Source organism: Corvus cornix, chromosome 4A (assembly GCF_000738735.6).
Source record: "Corvus cornix cornix isolate S_Up_H32 chromosome 4A, ASM73873v5, whole genome shotgun sequence".
NCBI classification, from domain to species: Eukaryota; Metazoa; Chordata; class Aves; order Passeriformes; family Corvidae; genus Corvus; species Corvus cornix.
The window spans coordinates 7,133,808-7,158,915 of record NC_047058.1 but is presented as its reverse complement, the minus strand read 5'-3'; the positions used below and the strand labels follow the sequence as shown (position 1 = coordinate 7,158,915).

Here is a 25,108-nt window from a genome sequence, read left to right as displayed (position 1 = left end):
GTGTACATTATTTCAAACCACACAGGGAACAGTTCTCACAGCCCTGCCTGGTAACCAAGGGATGGGAATGAATACATCTCTATTAAATCTGCTGAAAACACATTACAGTGCACGCTATCAAAAGAAAGAAAAGAAAGGTGTTTTCAAAAAACCCCAAGAGCGTTTCACTGTCCGTGAGAAATTAAGAGCAGGATGGGAAGGGGTGTTTACTCAGGCACTTAGCCAGGAAACTGTGTTTTCCACGGATCCAGTCATTCAGGGAGCCCATCTCCGATTTTCCTGAGCTCCCTCCCTCTCTTCTCCCAGCCCTGCAATTATATTGAGAAATCTATCTGTAGGTGAGAAAAGACAGCCAGTCCTGCACCATGCATTCAAACGCTTCCTCTCCTTTAGGTAAGTGCTACCACACCGAGGCCATTTGTAGGAATTTTACACAGCAAGATAAACAAATGCAGACCCTTAAGGAAACGCGTGAGCTGCAGGAGAGTTTTGCAGAGAATCGCTACCAGAAATCCTCCTGAAAGAATCCTCTCTAAATCTCCTGGGAAATGCAGCATTGCTAATTAGCAGGCTTGATGGAAAACGCTGTGAGATAGATAGAAAGTCTTGTCACTTTATTTGTGCGTGCTTCCCTGCATCTTAAGTTGCAGCTCCGGCTCCCTGAGGATCATGTGAGGCTGGGTTATATATTGGGAGCCGCGCTATGGTGCTGGGAGTGTGTAAGCCTGGCAGCTGGGGAGTGTTATGGTTGCTGCTTTCCTGTGCTAAGCTGATTTACTTGTTTAAGGTCTGACCTCATCATCCTGTCAGTATGGATTCCCACCTATACAGTTAACAGCAGCTTAGCATCGGCTGCGAGAGCTCGCGGTGTATTAATCAGAAGAGAGAGGGAGAGAGCTACTGCTATTGGTTCTTTTGTTGGCTTTTCTTAAGAAGAGGAGTTGAAACAGAAGAGATAACAAAGAATCCATTTCCTTCCTAAAAGAATAGGCTTCTGTATTTTTTTTTTTTCCCTCTATAAAAAATGTCAGTATCTGGAAAGAAAGAGTTTGATGTGAAGCAGATCCTGAGGCTCCGCTGGAGGTGGTTCAGTCACCCCTCGCAGGGCTCCGCCGGCTCCGGGGGCTGCCATCAGCAGGAAGGATATGAGCACAGAGGGACTCCGGTGCAGAACAGGTTAAAGAGCCACTCTCGGGACAGAAATGGGCTGAAGAAAAACAGCAGTCCTGTCCACCACAACATCCTGGCCCCTGTGCCAGGGCCAACGCCGGTGCACCACCGATCCATCCAAACCTGGCAGCAGCAGAACCTCATAGAGCAGCTGCGATCAAATGAGGATATTCCCCAAACGAGCACTGAGGAAAACTCTGTCAAAGAAGATTCAAGTAAAACCACACAGGAGCTGCAGATGATCACGGAAGAAAATGCAGATGAATCTGCAGAGAGGTAGGAGTTTTAAAGTCTGCACTTGGAAAGCCAGACTTGTTTCCAAGTTATTCCCTAAATCTGCCTTTGTTTTTAGCCAGAGTTCCTCACTGCATTAATCTCACTTTATGTATGTGCACACCCACACTCAAATGAGAAGGAGCACTCTCACATCAGAAAAATGAACAGAAACATTGTCATGAAATTTTGATCTTTGCTCAAGGTACATAATTCCATAACTCTTCCATATGCATACAATCTGCCAGTTTGTCAAATTTTCTCTATCAACATTCACAGCATATCTATTTTTTCTCTTGATTTATTATGTGTGAGTGCAATGAAAAAAGGAGCCTCCTGAAATCCTGTCCTCATTCTGACTTTATCAATGGGTGCAACTTTGACAAATGGGAGCTGCTGGAGGTGCATGGGCTCTGTGGTTGCCATTGATCTCTCAAATTTCTCACTGATTTTCTTTTTTTGTCTTCCTGGCAAGTAAAATTAACCTTGAACTAAGTGGAAAGGAAGCATCATTCTTTGCTTTTTCAAAGGTTTCTTTGAAATCCCAATACTTTCACAGCTTATTTATTATGCTAAGACAAATATTTTCTGCAAGGTCAGGTGAAAAAACATTATAGCTATGAGCTCTTAAAGGTATAAGCACAAAGGAAGAGCTGTTTTTAAGTTGGGAATAACAGAGAATACAATATTAATACCCCTTATTTGATAAAGCCTTTTTATGTTTTCTTTTTCAAAACTCATGTCAGTATTTTTAGCTCATACAGCAACAGCTTATACAGCATTTTCACCCCACCTTTACCCCACCCTGGACTCAAATCAAACATTTATAATATGATTATTTGCACTATTTGATGAGATTGCCATCAGTCTTTGGGAATAATTTAAATGTATTACATTGCATTTAAATACAAATTTATCTTACTAGAAGTTATAATTCTCTCAGTAAAAATCAAGCTGACAGCTTGCATATTTTTAGCAGTTATTATTTTTCAAGTTGTGCATCTGCTGTGGGGAACATCTGCAGACTGAACAGCAAAAACTGCATCCCAAAATGTCACTTGGAAAACAGTCCCAGTAGTCAGCAGGTACCAGATAAAATCATTACAGAATAAAAACACTGAGGAAGGACTGTGGGAGTTCTGTGTGTTTCCAAGGGCACTGCTTTGGAATGGGGAAGCAGCATACTCTTAGTACAACATTTCAAATGGTAGTACAAATTTCCTGTAAAAAAAGTGATTTTAGACACACCTGAGAAGGAAAATCAATTTAATTTGAAGGGAAATAAGAACAGCTATTCAAAAAAATAAGATTCTACACCATGGGAAGAAGGAGGTAAAAAAACCCCTAATCAGTTCAGTTTGGGAGGTAATAAACCACTGCCTTTTAAAATAAGATGTGACATTTTCTCCAGCTATATTTAAAGTTTCTGCTAAGACCTCCTGAAGTTTTGTACCCTCATATCCGTTCAAATTTAAGTTCTGCTCTTGAGCTGTTTAAAGTTGCAGCTTTCAGGATAGTTTTGGGAATGTATATATCACAGGTTGTTATATAAATAAGTGGGGTTTTTAGGACTTCAGTAAAAGCCTTTGTTTCATGTTGTAGGTTAAAATCTATCTTAACATTCATCTTAAAAAGCTGAACTGGTAAGAAATTGTTTAGAAAGTGATTAATGACTATGAGTTTCTCTATAATTAAAATTTATTTCAAGAAAATAAAACTAACCACAAAAGACAACGTAGCTCCAATTTCTTAAACATGTACCAACAGAAATCATTAAGTAAAACACTGTTCCCTTCCCCCACAGCATCCAGCACAGGCCACAGATGAATTAATACATAAATTGGCTGGGTAGAAATAAAATACTGAGAAGAAATAAGGAGAAGCAGCCCTATATCTACATCTACCTATATCTAGGATGTAGATATCTGTATCTGGATATATTTTCATTTCTTCAAAACAATGTCTCATCTTATACCTTTGAAATCATCTGATTAAATCCTTCCAGATCTCCTTTTCCTTTAGAAGTTCCAGATAGTCCCAATCAATTGCAATCTGTGGGTAATTAACACATAAAAATCAGGTGTTTCCAGGATCCGCTGAGCCCATGTCCTCACTCTGCTAAAGTCACCACAGAAGGAGCCGTACAGGTACTGCAGCCACATTTCACATCCACACCTGAGGACACCAAAGACAAGTTTGCTTTCTATACCATAAAAGCTCCGTACATTCAAAGCAGCTGTCTCTAAACCAGTGGATTTATCTCTGCCTGGAGCAGTCCCATTTTTGGGTGGATCTAAAGCAGTACTCTGCTGACTGTCATGTGGACATCCAAAATAGTAGAAAAGGAGAGAGAATCTGGCCAATACCTCAACCCTGAGCAGAATGTGAGAGCAGTTTCTACTTAGAGTTTAATGCTTCCCATGATAAACTTCAGAAACAAAACCAATACTCTGAATTTCTTCAGAAAAACTTGAGCTGTCTTTCTCTAGAAACCTCAGGAGCCAATGCTGTCAGTGATGGACAGAGAAAACCCTGGGGTTTGATGAAATAAGGGCTGGTTATTGAGGAGGAAATGTAAACAATAAAGTTCCAAACAACAGTTCTATTTGGAATACATGATCATCAATATGCTTATTTCTGCTTTCTTCTATCCATTTTGGTATTCCTGTCCCCAAATTAAATACTGCAAGATTTAAAGAAACCTTTCTGGTCCATGGTCTTGCTCCTGAATTATATCCCATGACAAGTGACAAAGTAAATGAGGCTCAGGGGACTAGAACTCATTAGTTTTGTCCTAATCATTACCACTTAATGTGTGGTCAACAAATACATTCTGGGCCATAAATAAGTGGTTTATTGGCACAAGGGTAAGGAAAGTTTCTCAGCAAGCTGGGGACTGTCTGGTCCAGAGTTGCTCAGGAAAACTGCTCAGCTGTCAAACAGCCTCCTAGAAGCACCTAAAATGATGGATGCTTGACCTGCTGCTATGAGATCCTTATGGAAGTTACATCTATAGTTTGGAAAAAATATGAACAGTGGACAATATATATTTAGTGACCTCATCCGGCTCTCCCCAATCTGCTCCTTGAATGAGGGTTGGGACCTCCTCACAGGTGAAAAACAGAGAAATCAGATAAAGTCTGAATAGCCACCAAGTTCTTTTGTTTGTAGAGTGTATTTCCCAATATCACATTTTTTGGTATTACTGGGGTGATCAGGGAACTAAACTTTTGGAATTTGGCCATGCCAAGGCAGAGCAAACACCTCCAGAGATTTCAGGTTTGGCTTAGAGAGGGAGCTGAAGTGAGCTCTGCAAGAACCCATGGGAAATGACCTGTGGATTGCTGCTGGTGCAGCAGGCAGGGCTGGGGCAGCTGAGCACTTGAGCTGTTCAGGACATCTCTGATCTACCCTGTCTGGAATCTTGTGAGGTTCTGGCTCCTCTGCCAGGGGGACCAGGAAGCACTTCCATTTCTTTCAAAGAAAGTGATCTGGCAGTGGTGCAGAGACACCAGCGCACACTGGCAGGATTTGATTGCTAGGTTTTAACAGAAACTTTGCTCTTGTGTGCATCAACACAGGTGTGCACACAGACTGACAAAGCACTGAAGACTCCTAAAAAGAAGAATTGTGATATTAAATTACTTCAATTACTTCCCTTAATAAGTTCTGAACTCACAGACATTGACTTCTCCACGAGAGCACCATGCCCAGCATTTATTAACATTATGCCACATTACCACATCCATCCCTGCATGCCTGCCAGGTTTCTGATTCCACAAGTGTGCTACTGCAGACCACGAGTGCTGCTGAAGTGTTTCCTAGTTGCCCAAAGGCAGTTAGTTTTCAATAGTAAATGTAGCATCCATTCATCACTTTTCCCTTATGCATTTTTTTTTCTAATTATGTGGCTGCAAAAAATTGCTGACAAACTCCAGTTTGGGACAAAGTCTAGACTTACTAATGACAAATGTTTTCTAATTTCCCACATGAGACAAAATATATTTCTAATTAATTTTAATAGAACCTTTTGATGTCGTAATCCAAGCAGTCAGTACTGATGCACATGGAAAGAGATACTTGGGAGGAGTATCCTCCCAAAGGCAGTCCTTTTCTGGGGTGGCTATTTTTGATGTACAGCTATTTTGATAGTTCATCTTAAGACTTGAGAACTCGCATTTTTTTGGTTTTGTCAGACATATGGAAATAACTATCAGACTATTTTCTTCACTGTCTCTGACATACATACAAACACACGCACGTGTGCATGACTATTTCAGATGTTGTCTCCTATGTGAGGGTTTTCCCTCGAGTTCTGCTTGTAACTCCAGTAGCAGATGACAGTCTTGGCTCACATTCCAGTGTGAAATATAGAAGAAGAAAATATCTGATAATTTTCCTGGTGAAAATGGAACATAAGACTTATTCCGTGAAACCACTGGTCAAACCAGACTGAGAGGGCTTTTGGCACGGAGAGTGAAGTTCTGGGTATCCAGATTAACAGTGAATCACAGGAATGACTGATAATGGACCCCAAGCAGCAGTAAATGGGAGGTCTGTGATGTGCCCTGTGCAGAGAAGGTGATAAAGGGCTGCATTCACAGGGTACATCACTACACTCTTTCCCTGTTGTGGGTAAGAATTCAGTTCCATGAACCATCTCTGATGCCCAAGGTAAATGTTTAGAAATGATGATTCCTAATCTCACATCACAGCAACCTGTATTTTTAAAACAGAACTACTCCAATTTTATTTTCACTGAACCTCCAGCATTTTGAAAAAAGTTTTAAAAAAACTTTAGAAAATAAGTATTTTAGAAGCATGTAGCCAGGCAGAATTTCAATCCTTCTGTGACAAAGTTGGACCAGCTACATTTTGGTGCTTCCTTGCTTGTCTACAGTACAATTTAGGCTCATTAATGCCTTGGTCTTTCCCCCTTGGGTATAGGTAGGATATTGTTCCCCTTATTCTTCTTATTGCACCACTTTTCTTCTTTACACCCTTTGTTTATGTTAGAAAATTGCTGTAAGTCTAAAGAGCTGCAATTCTTGAAGTCTTGTCTCAGAATTCCCATTTCTGACAGCTTTGATATTTCATTGCTCTCCTGCCTGTCTGCAGCAGGTCTGTCTGGACTTGCAGCTCTGTGGGCAGAGCTGGATGTGTTCCTGTTGGGGTCTGGCAGCTCTAGTGGAGAGCTGGATTACCTCTGTGTCATCCTGGCTCAAATCTCTTTGAATATCCTCAGTGGTTGTTTTTCTTTTATCAACAGCATGGTGCTGTTGCTCATGCCTGGCTTGTGATTCATGTGAAACTCCTGCCTCTGTACCAGAGAGCTGTTCCCAAGCCATCTGTACATTTTTGCAGTTATTTGTTCCTAAAACCAGTACTTTGCACAAATAAATTCCATCTTGTGTTTATCAGATACTGTCTCCAATTGGCTAATATTCAGTTCTGTTGTTATTTGATAGCCCTGATTTACTGATTTAATATTCAGTTCTGATCCAATACCCCACCATACTTGCAACTCTTCTCAGCTTGGCACGACCTCCAATTTTAACATACAATATCAAAGATTTCTCTTTATTTCTTCCTCCCTTCAAGTGATTTAGAAAATTTGAGAAGTTATAAAGGAACTTCCTTAGGAACCCAGTTTGATTTACCTTCCTATTTGTCAGTGAACCATTGATAAACACTTTAACAGCACGATTTCAAACCAGCTTCACACTTGTTCCAAAATGGGTTACTCCAGACAGACCTTGAGGTTGAACTTAGCACTATCTGATAAGAGATGCTGAAAATTAATATTCTCATGTTCAAGATATAAATGACAACTACTTTTTTTCTGTTCTCCATAATGTCTGGTAAAACCTGTTAATGAGGCACTTCAGTTTACTTTGACATGTTATTCTTTCAAACTCTTGCTGACTGTTAAGTTTTATTTCTAAGTGCTTAGAAATAATAATTATATGAATTTTAAACTGTATAATTTGGCAAGAAGGAACAACAAGGAAAAGAAATTATGTTTGTGTCTTGTGGGGAATTTTGCAGTTTCTTTACTATTCAGAACAATTTCATATAAATTCCAGCAGAATGTTTTAAGAAAGATGATTTACTGCGAACCTGCAATGGACAACCAAAATGCTTCATTGTCACCTCAGGGACAAGCAAAAACTGATTGTCTTCTAACAATGATCTTTAGCTAAAGGTGAAAATATGAATTTGAAACTGGATTGGTTAAGATGCTGTAGCTGATCTGAAAGGACTCAGAAGTGCAGCTGGAGCAGCCTCTGATGAGGTGGAAGCACCATTTGGAACAGGGTGAGGGTGACATCCCAGGCACAGGGGGTGGGTGAACATCACTGGGTGCTGCCCCTGCAAGCACCAGGGATTCCTCTGGTTGTACTCAGGAGCTGAACAAAGGCACGTGTGGCACGGGAGATCCTGAGTGATACAAAGCTGAATTTTGACAGCATTTTACAGAAATTCACTCACAACTGGTTGAAATATGGTAGGTGGGGGCAACCAAGGAAATTTGATATCTAATGTTTGCTAAGTGTGGAAAATCTATGAAGTTATCATAAATGGTATCTGATGCAGGATTGAAATCTAAGAGGAAAATCCCCTTTTTCCCAGCAGTTGATAATTCACCAAGAGGAACAGGCGTTTTGAGGCCAAGTGCAAATGCACTGAACAGTGACCAATGAATTAATTCTGACTAAACAAATGCTGTGACCTCATACAAGAGCTCTTGGTACAGAAATTAGAATCAAAATGTCTCAAAGGCATCCTTGGGATGTATTCCTACTCCCACCTTCTATTATGACATCTTCGGAGGAACTTGAAAAAGCAAAAAAAATGGGGTATTAAAGTGGGTTGAAAAAGTTATTAAAGATGAAAGGAATGAGTAAAATTGTATTTTGAAATTAATTTTATATTCACCCTGTGGAAGGACTGGATATTTATTTAAAACATTTTTTTTCATAGCTAGATAAATAGAATCATAGGAAAATGATTCTATTTATTTAGCTGAAATTATTATTTAGCTGAAAAGGGCCTCTGGATGTCATCAAGTCTAACCCCGTCTACCCACCAAGAAGTCTATAATGAGAAATAATCTGACTTACTAGAAAACACACAATATTTTACAGGCCTACATCTAACATGCTTAGCTTTCAAAGATGAATTATTACAGGCAAGGGAAAAAAATACCATTTAATAGTAATTTAAGAATCTAGGACAATTGCAGTCATTTCAAAACAATTTTTTTATGATTCAATTATCTTCTCATTTTCACTCCATAGAGCTTGCTCTCAGCAAAGACAGCTGTTAAATGACTTTTTAAAGAGTTATTACAGTTCTTAAAATCACTTCTCAATGTCTCCAGAAAAAGTTAAGGAGATGATTAAACACATGTGTCCGATGCAGAGCAGTTTTTGCAGACACACTGGGCATATGCAACTGAAACATCAACAAGGAATTGGATGGTCGGGGAAACATTCTGGGAAAAGGAGGAGAAGGTATTGCTTGGCTTGAAAGTTATAGCCAGACAGCATCCTAAAATTAAGAAACTATTTATTTTCACCCATGGTTTGTGGCTGAATTGTTTACTTTGGAATACTGTAATGAGGAACATTATAAAATCCTTCAAATTTAAAAAATAAAGGGATTTTTTGCTATAATCAAACAGCTAAATTAGCCCAGCTAAACCAGACCAGTTTGGTTTAGCTCCTTTCATTCTGCTAGAATAGAATAATTCTCTAATGTACTTAGAGAATGACTATATCAGGCAAATAGATAAGACTGTGGCTTACTTGTGGTGTACCCGGTGGTGTGCAGCATAAAAGAACTAAAAAATGAAGCTGAAATGCTGTTGGGATTCACAGAAAGAGCTGAAGATAAGTATAGGATATAAACTTAAAGAAAATAATCTCTAAAACAAAGTTATGACCAAATATTTTCCTCTGTGACATCAAACTCCACCTCAGTGACTCTGTCAGCAGATCCACCAGCACTGGAACTTCCCTGCCTGCTGTGACAGCAAATCTGCTCCCAGGCCACCTCCTTCCCTCCTTTTTCAAGCAAATGCTTAACAGTCAAAACTCAATTCAAAGCAAATTAAAATAGATAGAACAAGACCAGAGAGCCTGGCTCTTTAAAAAAATTCTGCCCATCCAATAATTCTTAGCTTAAAACATCTTTGATTTCATTGTAGTAATCGTTTCTATCCTATGTGACGAGTGAGGATATTTCACTAAAACCTGCCTGCTGCTCAAAGGGAACAAGAGGATAACTAAAAGTTTTTAAAGGAGCATCCTACTTTCATTTGAGGTTTAAATATATGCTATAGCATCTAAATTACTACAGTTTAAAAATGTTTTGTCTGGAAATAGGCACTGACGTCCCATGCTGTTTTAGAGGATAAAAAGTTTGCCTCATCACATTCTCAACGACAACCCATTTAGGCCCAACAGACATAATTAGTGGAAAAGAAAGCAATAGCTGATATGTGGTCCTTCCTTCAGTTTTGCTGTATATATTTTGAAAACCTTGGGAAAAGAATCTAGATTTCTTACCTGGATATTAACACTGGATTTAATCAGATTTTTACCTATATGACTAGGATCTGGAAACCAATATATGGGTTATGTCTCAGATTTGTTGCCTGCTTCTAATAATTACCTCAGAGCAATCACTCAGCCTCTTGCTATCACTGTTCACTCATGCAAAAGAGCATTTTCCTGGGGACACAACAGGAACTGAGCAGGGTTTTCAAATATCCAGATTTGCCTGCAAACAGCTACTCCAATGCAGAGTGGAATTCATGTACACTATGATTGATTCGTTATATTTTATAGTTTTATATAGTTTATATAGTTTTATAGCACAGTTTATCTTCTCGTTATCCTGACATCACAGAAATCAAAGTCTGCTAGAACTTTCCTGTTAAAATAAGTAGAGACCAATATACTTCCAATAAAATGTTCTGAGCAGCAAACAAAGGCAATACTTTTGAGAAAGTGGACAGCCACTGTCACCCTTTGCCATGCTTCAGTTTGCCTGATAAGTTACAAGTCAAGAGGAAGGGAGGCACTCTGGCAAGAAATGAGCATTTTCAAACCCTGTTCATTTTAACAGAAGTTGAGAAAATGAAGAACCTTTTTGAACTGGGCAAATATACCTTGATTTAAATGGAAATTGTGAGCAAACGACTAAGAAATCCTAGGAGTTGGAGAAAAGCTATTTTAAGCTATTACATATGGTTTGCGTTGCTAGGGAAACCTCTTTTACAGTGCTCATTTAGCACAGATGCTCAGGAAAGCTCTGTCTCCATGTCAGACCTTTTCAGAATGCTGCAGAATGTGAAGGAATAGAGATGCACATACACACACATGCAGACAAAAATACCTCAGTAATTTTATCTTAGTCATGTTCCATGTCTTCGGTTCTTTCCCACTCTGCCGCGACCAGCAGATCAAAAGCTCGGATTCCAGGCTGAGAATATTTGCTTAAACACTGCCTCCAGTTTTGATCCATTTGGGTTCGTGTTTTAGACACTCATCTTTGTAGAGCAGGAGCTTTGCCTTTGTCATGTACTCAGTGAAAAGGCAAAGGAGAGAGGCCAGCTCTGACACCGTTTCTGGCCACCCTTTGGAGCAGGGCAGTGAATAAATATACACCCTGAACAAAAGCTGGGGGGCTCTGTTATGTTTCTAACTGATATATATTGATCATTTAAAGATGAAAATGCTGGTTCTGGGTCATGACTCTCATTACTGTCTCACAAAGGTCTCTCACAGAAGATTCTCTCCAGCTCATCATTCAGTTTATGAAAAATTACACCTAAAGGCAGAAATTCCTTCCTGTGCCATTCCTTACCCTCACCCTGTTCTGTGTGCTGGTGCAGAGGCTTAGGACGGACTCTTGATCTTTCTGTCTGAGATGCCTGACCTAGTAAAATCCCCCAGCAGTGCAGCCTCCTGGTGCAGCCTGTCACACTGGATTTAGGAGCAGAGCAAGACAACTTCCTGGGAAGTTCCAGCCTGGTGATGCTGCAGGAGCCAGGCTGTTCAACCAGAACACAATGAACTGGTGAGATAAGCACAGAAAGGACAAGGCTCGGAGTCAGGACTAATTTCTTTTGTCTTTATTTGTTTCATTCACTTAAAGGATCCCAATTTCTCCTACAAAAGAGATGTAGAGTGGTTTGGTGGTACAAAATGCTGATAAACTTGCTGGGAGGATGGTGCCATGGGATGCCACAAAGCAGGAGAGCTCAAATGTGCCTCTCACTTCCTCATTCAAATGGAGCTCAATTACTCCTCAGCTGTTTAAAGTTTCCTTATGCTTTTTCCCTTGTTACAGTGAATCCAAACCTGACCTTAATGCAATTAATAAATTAACAAAGTCAGGGCTGGAAGGACAATTTGGTCTGTTCAGTGGAGCAGGAGAGCTGTGCTGGGTTTACCTGCACAATGCTGAGCTTACATTCTGCATCTGGAATCTGAAATAGTTTCCCTATACATTTAAGCAATGCATCAGATTGATACACTATCTTTCAGTTTTTACAAGTTGTTTTGAATCTCTACAGTTCCTAAAAACCCCTTTGTTCTTCCCCTTGTGTCAAGCCATTAATTAAAAGGCTTTTATTTCACTTTTACTGGCTACTGCTATGGCAGTTTGTAAATCTATTACCTTTTCCAATAAATAGCTTTCAATGTTAAGCTTATTTTAAAATAATTTTGGAGAATAGCATAGTTGAAATGTGAAATTTCTAATTTCTAGGCTTGTAACTTTCTTATCTGTTACTTTTTTTATTCTATGAGCTGTTGGTGAGATCATTCCAGTTTTCCTGTACCACAAATACTCTCTCAAATGGAAGACCAATCTCTAATGTAGATTTTTTGGCAAGACTTGCAATACATAAAACTCGTCTGCGCACTCCTGGCAAGTTAGAAAGGTAAAACCCCAGCAAAAAAGGGGCCTGACCCAAAGTAACATAAATATGGTCACAGCTTTGCCTGCTAAATTTAATATTGAATTTCACATTGAATTTGGAGGGAGCATCAATTTTATTCAATAAAGAGGTGCTCAGCAGACAGTGGCAAAAGGTGGCAGGAAAGGCTGAACTGGCCCTAAAACATTTGATTTGCTCTGATTTGATTTTGCTGGGGAAAACAAGGTCAGTGGGAACACAGTAAAAGAAATATTATGATATTGCACAAAGATTAAACAACTATTAGCAGTTTTCTACAGCCACAGGGCAAAACTGTCAGAAAATTCCCAAAAGAGAAATTAAAACATAACAATTTCCAGAAAGAAGAGCATCAATGCTTTAAGGCCACCCTTAAAACATTGAGATGGGTACAGATTAGTGTTTATGTTAATCTAATTAAAGACTTTTCACCTTTTATTTGAAATCCTTATTAAATATATTATTACCTCTTTCTAGTTTTTGAGTTACTGGAAGTCACAGGACTGTAAGATCCCAGGAAAGTTTGGGTTGGAAAGGATCTCAGGAGGTCTCCAGCCCAGTTTCTGCTCAAAGCAGCATCAGCTGTGAGATCAGCCCAGATTGCTCTGGGCTTTACTCGGTCAGGTCCTGGAAATCTCTCAGGATGGAGATTTCACAACCTGGTGAAGAGTCTCAGGCTGATCTTGTAGAGCATTTTCACTGAAACAACACAGATTGCAAGGAGCCTAAATAATCAATTCCTTCTCCACAAGGCAGAAAACCCATCCAAGGAAAGATTGGTTTCTTCTCTCAAGATTAGATATGATAGCATATTATCACATGCTTCATTTAGTTATGGTTATATAACAACCTCAGTTGTTATATATATTTATTTATATATTAATTTATATTATTTATAACAGTTGTAATATATATTTTATTGAATAAATGCAATAAAATTGCTGTGTTCTTTTTTGTATAATCATATTACAATGCAGATTTGCTTCTCTCCAGCCTGGTGATTACTACTGGCACTCCAGGAAAAAAACCTGTCATAATAATAATAATACAAGCAATATTTTCCACAATTCCTATCAGTTACACACTTTTAGCCTTTTTTAAATTTTTTCCTTTGATTTAATGTGCTACATTTGTTTAGATTTCATGTTTTTATTCCTATTCAATTCCAGTGACCTTGGCTTGTTGGAGCAAGTTGTCTCTGTTATCTGTCCAGATAAATGCCAAGTCAGTAATGGCATCAAGAGAACAGGTTTATTAAGCCATGCTGTCAGAAATGGTGTTAAATACACTGTCAAATAAAAGCAGAGCTAATGTTCTGTCTGTAAAGGCTGTAAAGGCAGTTCTCTGTCTCACAAAGGTGCTGTGGGCTCACAAATAGAGGTTTCCTCACTAAGCAGTTCCTGTTAGGTGCTGTCTCAACCCCCTTCTTCTCTGTGCAAGCACAGGAGATGTTCAGTGGGTGTTAATTTCTGACATTAGCAACGATGTACATCATGATAAATGCTAAAATATTTCTCAGGTATTAAAATGTGAAAGTCAGTGACCAAAGGTAAGAACAGGAGCTAAAGCACAAAAGTCTACATAATTTATAACAATAAAAATCCCTTCCAGTAAATATAGAAGGGCATTCACTGCATGCTGGTTTGATTGTACTGACCGAGAGAAAATGCTCTCGATTGAGCCAGAAATGAATACAGTAGGTTAAGTTGTTCAAATTCCTTTCCAGACCTAGGTTTGAGTTATGTTTTCTGTCACAGAAGCTCAGAAGATAACAACTGGCTGGAGAGCACTTTGGTATCAGGATATCTGTACCTATGAACACATAGAAATATTTGGCAAACAGGGAAACAGGGAAACTCTCTCAGGGTGTAATCGCACAAATTAAGAGGAGGAGAGAATTGATCACAGAAAAATTTATATGGCTCAGAAAACCTTCAAACAGAATAGAAAACTTCAGTCTACCTCTCATCTGTGCTTTCTACCTGTGTGGCTGCCCAGACTTTTATACACATCCCCTCTCTCTCTCTCATTTCTAACAAATCTGTAATTCTGACAGGGCACTCTGGCCAAATAGGTTAAAAATCACACTTTTTTCCCCCCATTACAGTAGAGTTTAGCCTTGAATGAGGTATCCAGCAGATCAGCTGAATCAGGTCAGGAGATATTTTGGAAGAAGCCTGGAGATTTTTATGAGACTGGGGGTGTCTCACACAGCAAAATGAAATTTGAAGCGGTGCCTTCAAACAGGGGATCATGTCTCACTTGAATGGGAAAATATGGTAAGTCTTGTTATTTGTTATTTGGGATTTAAACAGACAAAAGTAGAAAAGAAAAAGATGTAAAAAATGAAGTGGTTGTGAGAAGCCAAGAAGAGAGTCCCTTTGCCTTTGATGAAAAACAAAAAGGAAGTGAGAAGCATGTGTCAAGGTATTATGGTAGCCATTTGAGGTTTAACAAATCAGGATAAGAAATCTCCCAGCAGGATCCATATCTGATTATCTGCAAGGCTCAGGTTGGTAGGGGCAGGCCTAATTGCCATTGAGACTGTTACTCTCTGCCTTTGCAAAGCTCTGCTCACTGGAGGCACAACCACTTCACATTTGGAATTTTCTTCTACTTGTATCTCCCTTTGTGCCTCCTTGCTCCACTTTTCCCAACAACAGTCAAAAGGGATAGCACAAAGCAGGTCTTCTTCCACTCAACCTCTCCCATCAGGAGTCTTTCTGAAAAGTGCTTAATGAAGGAAGAAACATGGAGTTAATTAGTTTCATCTGGCAAGAGTTTTCCTTGGAGTGAAAACCAGGTTTTTTTTGCCATTGGCCTGTATTTTCTTTTCTATGTCCTCTAAGGAAAAACGCCGCAGGCCCAGATCCAGCATTAAGCCATTATTTTTCATTTTGTACATTCTGACAGCTGGAAATCGTGCTATATCATGCCTTCTGGACACACAATTTTCTGTTTTTTGGAAAGATTTACACTTGCTACCAGGAAGCTGAGCAAGTACTCAGCCTCCCGGAGTTTCTCCTTCATGACTTTTAATTTCCCTCCAACACAATCATGCAATACAAAAGTGAGTTTGGAAATCAGGCATTGCAGTGACCACGTGGCATTGTCAGAACAAAGGATAATTTTAAGATGATAACATAGATGCTCCTATCATTTTACCTGAAAGGTTTCACTCAGTTACTATTGCATAATGTAAATGAATACAGAGTTAATTCTCCTAGAGGATAATGTTCTTGAATGGTGATTTAAACTGGCTTTAATTGAAATGATTTGTCTGAGACACTCACTTCTTCTCTGAATACGGACATATATCTCTTAAATAAAACAGGGAATACAGGCAGTGTTCTCTCCAGGTTGATTAGATATTGCTACAGAAATAAGTGTTCACAAGTGATGCGTTAGAGTGTTTATAGCAAAGTTTCATGTTCAGATGAGTCTGTACCAGGAAGAGAATCATTAGAAACTCCTTTCTAAGTACATAAGATTATTCAATTCCTTAATTATCTGCATAAAACAAACAGTGAGCATAAAACCCTTCTGTAGACACAAGATGCCAACAGAGGAATGCATTAAGCTCTCAACAGTAGAAAAAGTAGAAAAAGATCAACAGCCAAGGGAGTTCACACACTGATCTGCAGAGTCTGGAAAATAATTTTGTAATTAGCTTTTTCTGTTAAAAAAAAAAGGAATAAAAAATACGATTTCCAAAGGAAAATATCTTACTGAGGAGAGTGTTTGGATTGACTCATCTTTGTACCACGAATCACGATGTGGCCACAGCTGAAAGCACAGAGTGCTCAGGGGCTCTGCAGTTTGGGTGCAGCTTCCATTTTCCAGTGGAATTACCCCAACAAATACATGATTTCTATTCCTAGGAGCATTCAAAATATCACAACCCAAATTCATCCTGGTATGAATCATGATGACATCTGTCTGTATATTGTCATGTCTGGGGGAGGAACAAAACTCAAACCAGCTCCAGTGGTTTCAGTGTTTTGCTGAAGCTCCTGCAGTTAATGACATGCACATTTACACTTGTAATCCCAGAAGGGAAAAGCTATTTTAACTGACACCGACTGAGAGAAGAGGCAGGTTTATGTTAACTCCAGCAATAAAAAAATTGTTAAAACCAGGCAGTTCCAAGAGCTCCAGGTTCTAAAGGAATTGTCAGAGCTTTCAGTTTAGTTGGGAAATCAGGAGTTTCTCCATTAACTGAAATAAATTGTAAATTTTAATTACTTATTTCTTCACTTACCACATGATTTTCTATCATTATTACAACCTCAGGTTAATGTTACAACCTCAGCAGTCATCAACAATTTTCCATACTCTTTTAGGTCAAATGTTTTCACCCATACCCTAAAAACTTCACACTAAAGAGTAAAAAATAAAGAGATAACTGCAGTAGAAATTTCAAGGCAGAGGCTGGGACAGTTACTGATGTGCTGTAATTTTATCAGCATCAATTAATACAAGTGCGTCAACTTTAGCATTATTTTATCTGTGTTCAGAAATGGCTTCCTAACTGAAATATTTTTAGTTCTCAGCCAGCTGCTGGGGTTTAGCTGTGACAGATGCTGTGATTTTTGTGAGAAAAAAGGGTTTCTCTCACTCCAGCCCCACACCAGCGCCCAGCAGCTGGAGGGGCAGAGCTCACCCAGCTGCACAGGACAGAGCTGTCTGCAGGAAAGGGGCTGAGCTGCATTTCTCTTAAATAAGCAACAATAAATGAGAGGAAAGAAAAATGATGAGCTGCACTGTAAATACTGCTGCACAAACAAACTGAACTGATGGAGTTGCAGTTTTGCCTTGCCACAGCTCCAGCACGTCCAGTGCCCCACAGAGCTGAAGCCCCTCTGAACTCCCAGCTGTGATAGTGACACTGATAACTGAACTGTTACCTGATTAAACTGAATTTCACCAATATCATAGCAGCTTAAATAGGCACATTCAACAAATACCCAAGAAGAAGAGAGGTCACCATAAAAATGTAAATAATAACATCAACAAAATGAAAAGACTCCAATAAATCACCTTGTTTTCATGCAGTATTATGCTTCTAAGCTTTCTTATCATCAGGTTTGCTTCCTGGTTTTGGCCACAGGCACACTGAATGAGGTTTAATAAAACACTGGATTTTAAAAAGGATATGGCAGATAAATGGCATTTATGTGTTATCACATTCTAATTATATAATGAGGAAATCTGAATCTATAGACTGATTAATGAAGAGTGCTCTGCTGACTAATGTGAAGAGTACGTCATTATGACAGAAAATAAATCCAACATAATTCGCAGTTTTAAAGAACTGTAGGCCTGTATTGAATCACAAAACTCATTACATCAATTCTGATTACAGAAAAGATGAAATTTTACCTTCAAACACCATTTTTGACTTCCAGCTTGCTTAGGATCCCATACAATCTCACTGTTACTTGTCATTTCCTCCCCTGTGTTTCATTCAGGTAATTATTTGAACAGAGGTGTAAGCAGCTCTTTGAAAAGTACAAATTTCCCTAAAGTTCAACGACAAGGGCAAAGATGAATCTCTGAATTTAAATCCTGTTCCCAAAAACTTTGTGCCTTGCTATGATAAGTCCATGTAATGATTAAACCCTGCTTCCATCACATGATTTTCTGTAATAGAACCATGGAGCAGCATCAGAAGCAGGATTTGCCTGGCATGCTCTCAGCGCCTTGTCTGCCTTTGGAACTGAATCCCTGATAAGTTTCAAGCATGGCTAAACAAGTTATTCATATCTCTTATATTTATTACACTTAAAACCTGCCATCCCAGCTCGATTTTGAAAATGTCATGTGAAATAGTGTCAGAAGCCATCCAAAAGGCGAGATGACTTCTGACAACTCATGTTTTTCTCCCAGTAAACTTTGATATGCTGGAAAAAAAGAATAAAATACAATGTTCTGACATGATTCATTCTGACCAGCCACGCTGGCTGGTATTTATGTCCTTCTTATCATCAACACACTTAATGCTTTTTGATTATTTCTTCAAGTTTTCAGTATTGTCTGTTTCAAAATTCCATGTTTCTTTTAAAAAATGGGACCATATTTTGACTATCCTTCACAAATCCTTGCAGGAAAACTCTGGAATCATTTCACTTGGCTATCTACCTAAAAAGAAATTCATACATCTCAGTGACTTTGGAATAATTTAAATATAGATTTATCTCTCCAAGCTAATCCACGTTTTAAGCCATTATTACGAATGTTAATGGTGTTACAGCTCCTCGTGCCAGTGAACACCAACTCAAAGATGACATTACACAGTTTGAGCTCCTGATTCTTCAGAACAATTCATTGATATTTTCCCTCCTGACTGATGCACTTTTGGAAACTTTTATTCCTGAATATTCAGCTTTTGTTTGTCCAGACTTGTGCGGATTTTACGGGAATAAATCTTTACCTGTGCTGCATCCTCTGCCAGAATCTCACAAAGACTCCAGGGGCCTTTTCCTGACTCCTTCCTTTAGGATATTTTGATCTTTGACTTCTTCAGTTCACCATTACCCAGTGTTACACTCTGAAGGTCAATATTTGAGTCTGACAGTCATACACTAAGGAAAATATATAAATATTTAACTTTGAATTTAATTTTTCCCCTCCATAATATATCTACCATTTTGAATCAGCTGCTGCAGATAAACCAGAAATTATAATATTAATATTAATGGAGAACTTGCTTTTGATTCCAGTATTTTTCAGTCTCTGAAGACCTTTGCCTTTGAAATAATTAATTATATTAGTGGTATTTTTGCTGTAGTTAAATGTGACTCCACTAAACTTGTGAAAAAAGTACTCAGCACTAAATGAAATAATTAGACTTTCACTCCCTTGGCAATGATTCTCTAACCACAATTAAATACACACTGTGGGGAATTATTTATTTCTCACAACTGGTACTGTCTATTTACAGTAGGGATGGTTGAGTATTATTTGAGCTTTTTCTGCAAACACCAAGGCTAAGTGCAATGTACTGAGCTACAACACTTAGAGTGGATATAATGAATCTGAAAAAAAGATTTTTTCAAAAACCAATTTTCTGAAAAACATTAAAGGACACTCAAGAGGTAAATAGCAAAACATTACAGAGTATGAATTTGGCATCCAGTAGCTGATACAAAACTAATGAGCATATAATCCAATTTTGCAGTTTTGTCATTTTCTATGAAGCATTGAAATAAAACAAATAAGAAAGTGAAGTCATTAAACACACTGAGACAAATTCATTTTTGTAAGTCTTAAATGACAAAGGAAACACATTAGAGGTCAACTTGGTTTTCCCCTTTTCCTTTAAAACTAAACTAAGCTAAGCTAAAATGGATTTGAAATTGTAATAAAGGCAGAAATATTTTGCAGAGAGGATGGAAAACTGTTGTGTCTCAATTCAATATTACATTATAATTTGGTTTTTAATTATTTCCCTTGAATTCTATTAGATACAGAATGAGGTATGATCCTTGAAAATGTATGATCTAACATCTCTATTTACTGGTACTACCAATTCAACCTGACTTACCCATTTTTATTTCTCTGTTTTCTGAACTAGATGCTAAATTCTGGATGTTATCCAATATTCTGCTAAATTTAATATGCTAATTTCATGAAGAGATCTTATCTCTCCTAATCATTTATGAATTTGCATTAACAGTATCAAAGACAGCCAGGAAATTTAGTCAACCAGCTGTCACTATTTCCTAGTTGGGCTTGGAAATTTAAAAAAAAACCCAGGTGCTTTACATTCTAACAAAATATTTAGATTTTTCAAAAATGATTTCTAAATAATCTTTAGCTAAAGTAATGTTAAATATTGCAGCACTTTCAAGGTCTGTGATAAACATTTATATCAACAAATGCATTATTATTTCACTAAAAACAGATGGATAGAAAAATATTGATTTTCCTAAGGAAGTGTCAGAAAGGTGTTTCAATATGCAAATTAATCCATATTAAAAGGCCGAAAGGAATTGATGTTTTGAAAAAACAATATGGGTTTTCTATAAGTAGGACAGCTAACAGAATTCTGGAGTGGGAGGAATATATTTATATTGTACGTTTCCATGAAAGGCAGAGAAATTAATTCGTCTCCATTATTTGCATTCAGATTCTAAAGGCCATGCAATGTACAGCTTCTGTGGGTTTTTAATTTGGCAATTTCTCTCAAATTATGTGGTGCTCATTAAGTTTTCTTCAGATCCATTCCTATTGAGACATGTAATTTAATGGACGAAGTAAGAAGAGATCAGAAATTTCACCTAAAGATGGAATATTCCACATTTCATACCAAGAGGTATTTTAGCTACCAGTATCACAGGAAAATAGGGGTTTTTTTAAGGATTCTCTTTGTGAGGCTGCATTTATCATGTCAGTGCTGTGCAAACAGCACATCCACTCAAAACTGAGGGAAGCAGACAAGTCAGTAGCACCACCTACTCCAGACAAGTCTAGTAAAGTACAGTTTAGGTGCAGGTTTACGAATGAAAACTTCCAGATACCAAAGAGAAAAAGCTGGAAGAAGCCATGGTAAGACCAGGATTGTGGGACCTTTTAACTTTAAAAATTTCTGTGCTGCTGTCTTTTGAACAAAACCCACCCTAATCGGCATTTCTAATGCAGCTCTAACGCTGTGTTCATCACTGCCTCTGTCCCTGGCAGGCTGTCCACGACCAGCAGCTCTCTTGGGATGAGCTCCAATGGCTCTGACGAGTATTTCCAGTCCACAAACCACGCGGAGCAAACCTTCCGCAAAATGGAGAATTATCTGCAGCAGAAGCAGCTCTGTGATGTGCTCCTGATCGCTGGGGACCAAAAGATTCCAGCTCACAGGTACAGTTCACAGGATCCTTTGGGTCTGAAATTTCCAAAAGCTGCCTCAGTTTATGAATACCCTGGTTAGTTATGAATGAACAGTTAATTAGGACTTCAGCTAATGTGGAATAAAATTATGTGATCAACCTTTCCCATCTATTATTTCAAACAGAATGAAATTCAAATACAAACCACCGGCATTGTCCATCCTCTCCTCTCACTGCTGTCAAACTAAAGCACGATCAGTGAAGAAAATCTGCCCAAATAAGCACTCTGGGAGAAAATTAGATTACTAATTACTCCTTTAACTTCACTGCTACAAGATTTGAGTCCTAAGCTAATTGTTTCCATTGTACACACAATTTATAGCATAATAACGCTGGATTTTCTGCCTGCTGGTGAGGTTATGAGGTAACTTTCTGTCCTGCTCACACTGCCTCCCTCCAGGCTGGTTCTCAGTGCAGTGTCTGATTACTTCGCTGCCATGTTCACCAACGACGTGCGGGAAGCGAAGCAGGAGGAGATCAAGATGGAGGGAGTGGATCCCGAGGCGTTGAGGGCTCTGGTGCGCTACGCCTACACAGGTAATTACTCAATTAATTAAACACTGCCCCCAGTGCTGCTGCTTCCCAGCTTCGCACACTGAACTTCTTCTTATAGAAACATTATATATATTTTTTTGTTCATTAATATACGAATTTTCCTACTTCGGGCTAGAAGTGAGCTTAAAAAACCATCTTTCTCCAGGCTGACACCTTCCACAAGACCAGGTTACTCAGAGTTGCATTTTGGGAAAGGTTTTTCCCTAATAGCAATTTTATTTATTTTTTTTTCCCATCCATATCAGATCTAAAGCTGTTAAAGTTCCAATAAAAATGTGCCAGTCATTGTATTCAAAATCCACCAAACCCTGTAAGTCTGTTAAAACATCTGTATGAAGAAAGGAAAATGAATTTTTTAACCACAGGACACCTCAGAGAAAAATCAAAGAGCAACAAACTTTTAAATAATGACAACACAAGGAAAACTACTTAAAACCTTCATTTTTCTTTTTCCCAAATGAAAACTGCCCAGGTATCCTCGAGTTAAAGGAAGACACCATCGAGAGTTTGCTGGCTGCTGCGTGCCTCCTGCAGCTCTCCCAGGTTATTGAGGTGTGCTGCAACTTCCTCATGAAGCAGCTCCACCCTTCCAACTGCCTGGGGATCCGCTCCTTCGGGGATGCCCAGGGCTGCACGGAGCTGCTGAAGGTGGCACACACCTACACCATGGTAAGGTGAACAGCTGACAGCTCTGCACTCATAATTACAGAAAGGAACAGTCACTCGTGTTGCTCCTCATTTTAGAGTTTTGCCGTGCAGAAAGGCATTTAGTGAACTGAAATGTGCAGTACGGGTGGTACCTGTTCCTGCCAAAAAGAGTAATAGGACCTTAACACGGCTCATGTCTAGAGACAAACGGCAATGGGCCATCCTTATGCCTGTGATTCCACACAAGGAAAATTCTAAAGCTGATTTTAAGGTGAGACACGCATAAAAAGAGTCAAAATAAAGGATGTATTGGAAAGATTTGGAATGCTAAAAAGAAGCACGTCCCTGACTGGAACATAATCCTCCTCTGGCTCTAAGCAAGAAATGAATATTCAGAGCGTGGGAAACAGAGAAGCGAAATAACTTGCTGTGAAACCAAATTGAGGGATAAATATTCAGGGCAACAAGATGTGCTATTACAGCTTAAAACACAAAAAGAATGGCAACTGCTACAGCTAAATAGATATAAAAAGAACTACTTGTTAGGAGACACATGGCAGATTTATGTTTGAAATATTAGTGGAGGATGTCAGAACCAGTTTAGAGGCTTCATAGTGCTGAGAACACTTCAGCAAGGGATTGTGCATGTCCACCTGCTGAGAAAAGTGAGAGTGGCATGTGCAGATTGAGGGCACTGCTTGTGCTCCTCCCTGTCACAGTAATGAATGGTTTGTTTAGCAGCGATTTACATCCCTTTTACATTTCAGAGTTTGGAATGGGATATTTAAGATAAAGGTTCCCTTCCTGCATAAAATAGTGTTGTCCTTGCTGCTCCACACCTTTTTGTACTCATTCAAAATCAGGAAATCTCCCCTCTACTGTTGCCTCTTTCTTCCTGCCAGCCTGAGAACATGGGGGGCATCTTCAGGCATTTAAAATTATGGTTCAAATTTCTTCAAAACTGAAATAAAATCATACAGTTGGTTTTATGATTTTATGACAATAAGAGAGCTCTTTTTTCTTTATAGTTTTTTAACCATTTGAATCCTCCAGTCTTTCCCAGGAGTTAGACCTTTATTATTTTTTGAAACCATGTGTCACAGAATTGAGAGTTGAGTCATTAAGAACTGTCTAATATGAAGGATCATGATGACTCTGTGACACTCAGCAGCACTGGGCATAAGTTGTACACTGTTTTATTTGAAAATGTCTTCTACCACCTCTCACCTCCTGTTCTTGCATGGAACAGACTGAGAATGCTGCCATGAAAGAGGACCTGGCACGCCATAAACTCACCCACCACGTGTGCTACTGACAGCTTAGAGAGAGAAGAGGAAACCTGCACCTCTGAAATAAACTTACAGAAAATTTTGTTTCAAACCCTTGAAGTGATATTGAAAAAACCTTTGGAGAATAGGAGATCATAAAAATGCATAAACACATAAAAATTTTGGGAGGGGATAAGTAAAACATTTGGGTTTGTTTCATGTTGGTGAAAATGTGTAACTTAGGGGAAAGACCAGAAAGTTGTCCTGTAAATATAGAGACCATTACATTTTCAGAAGATGTACTGTAAACACCAGATCCATTCAATAAGACCAGACACAATAGAAACCTTCCCCTTCAATATTTTGGCCACTGAGGCAGAGTATTAACAGTTTCCTGCCTGGTATCTTTTTGTGCAGATAGAACTCATTCTGATAAACAACTTGTGCTATATTTGTAACTAGAAGTGGACTGGCCTTCCTGTCCCTGTTGACTGAATGTCACAAATATTAAAGCAGGATATGCATAACAGACCAAAGTTGACATCTCCTTTAATCACTGATACTTCTGTATTTGCATCCTGGCTACATTTGAAATGAGTAACAGAAAGTGAAGAAACTGCTGAAAACAAACAATAAAATATCAGTTACTAGCATTTCTTCACCTGCCCTATTTCAATCTGGCTCCTAAAGAAGATATATTAATTCTAGGTACAGAAATTGAAATTCTATTTCAAATGCAGACATGAATTCCTACCTACATCTCTTTGCAAGTAACATAACCCCCTCTCTCTCTTCACCAAATTTCTTTTGTCCTTTGGAATTTGATAAAGAAACAGACTATATGTATATTGATATCATGTATATTGATATCAACTCTGATATTGTTGTAACCCAACTGTACAATATATTTTCTTAATGAAGAATAATTCTATTAAAGACTCTAGGGATTTAGTACATGTGGTCACTTCTGGTGTTGGGGAGTTTTATCACAGCAGTAGCTAAAAGACTGAGATCCCTTTGTTGGGGCTTCTCCAACTTTGTATTGCCCAAATAGTGTTGTTAGAAAAGTGAGTTGAATTTCTTTGCTGTATTTTCTTGCCCTAAGAGCAGAGTCCTAGAGCCAACAGCTGGCACAGCTTGTTGCAAAAGGATTAGGAGGTTTCAGTGCAGTTGGCTCAAAGCCTTTGAATCTGCAACAGAAGTGACACAGTTTATTTGAATGCTCACCTGGCATTTCCAAAATGCATGTTATATCTTCAAACAGTATTTCTATCAAGCCACAGTGCTAAGATCACACTGATGAACAAAAGTGCCAGTGGCAAATCCCTAAGCCAGGACAG

The 25,108-nt window shown here is 38.7% G+C and overlaps 1 protein-coding gene across 3 annotated transcripts in view; it reads left to right on the top strand.

Annotated features, from left to right (window-relative positions):
- Nucleotides 1–25,108, top strand: part of KLHL4 (kelch like family member 4) — a 76,705-nt gene that overhangs the window by 38,260 nt on the left and 13,337 nt on the right. The window contains exons 1-5 of one of the 3 annotated variants that reach the window (XM_010402752.4): nt 279–393; nt 1,032–1,446; nt 21,098–21,268; nt 21,698–21,834; nt 22,325–22,521. In XM_010402752.4, the coding sequence (XP_010401054.1) occupies nt 366–393; nt 1,032–1,446; nt 21,098–21,268; nt 21,698–21,834; nt 22,325–22,521 (948 nt within the window). In that variant the 5' untranslated portion in view covers nt 279–365. Of the gene's footprint in view, nt 1–278; nt 394–1,031; nt 1,447–14,653; nt 14,695–21,097; nt 21,269–21,697; nt 21,835–22,324; nt 22,522–25,108 lie in introns of those variants that run through there. The other 2 variants (XM_019287802.3, XM_039572085.1) reach the window with 2 other exon arrangements.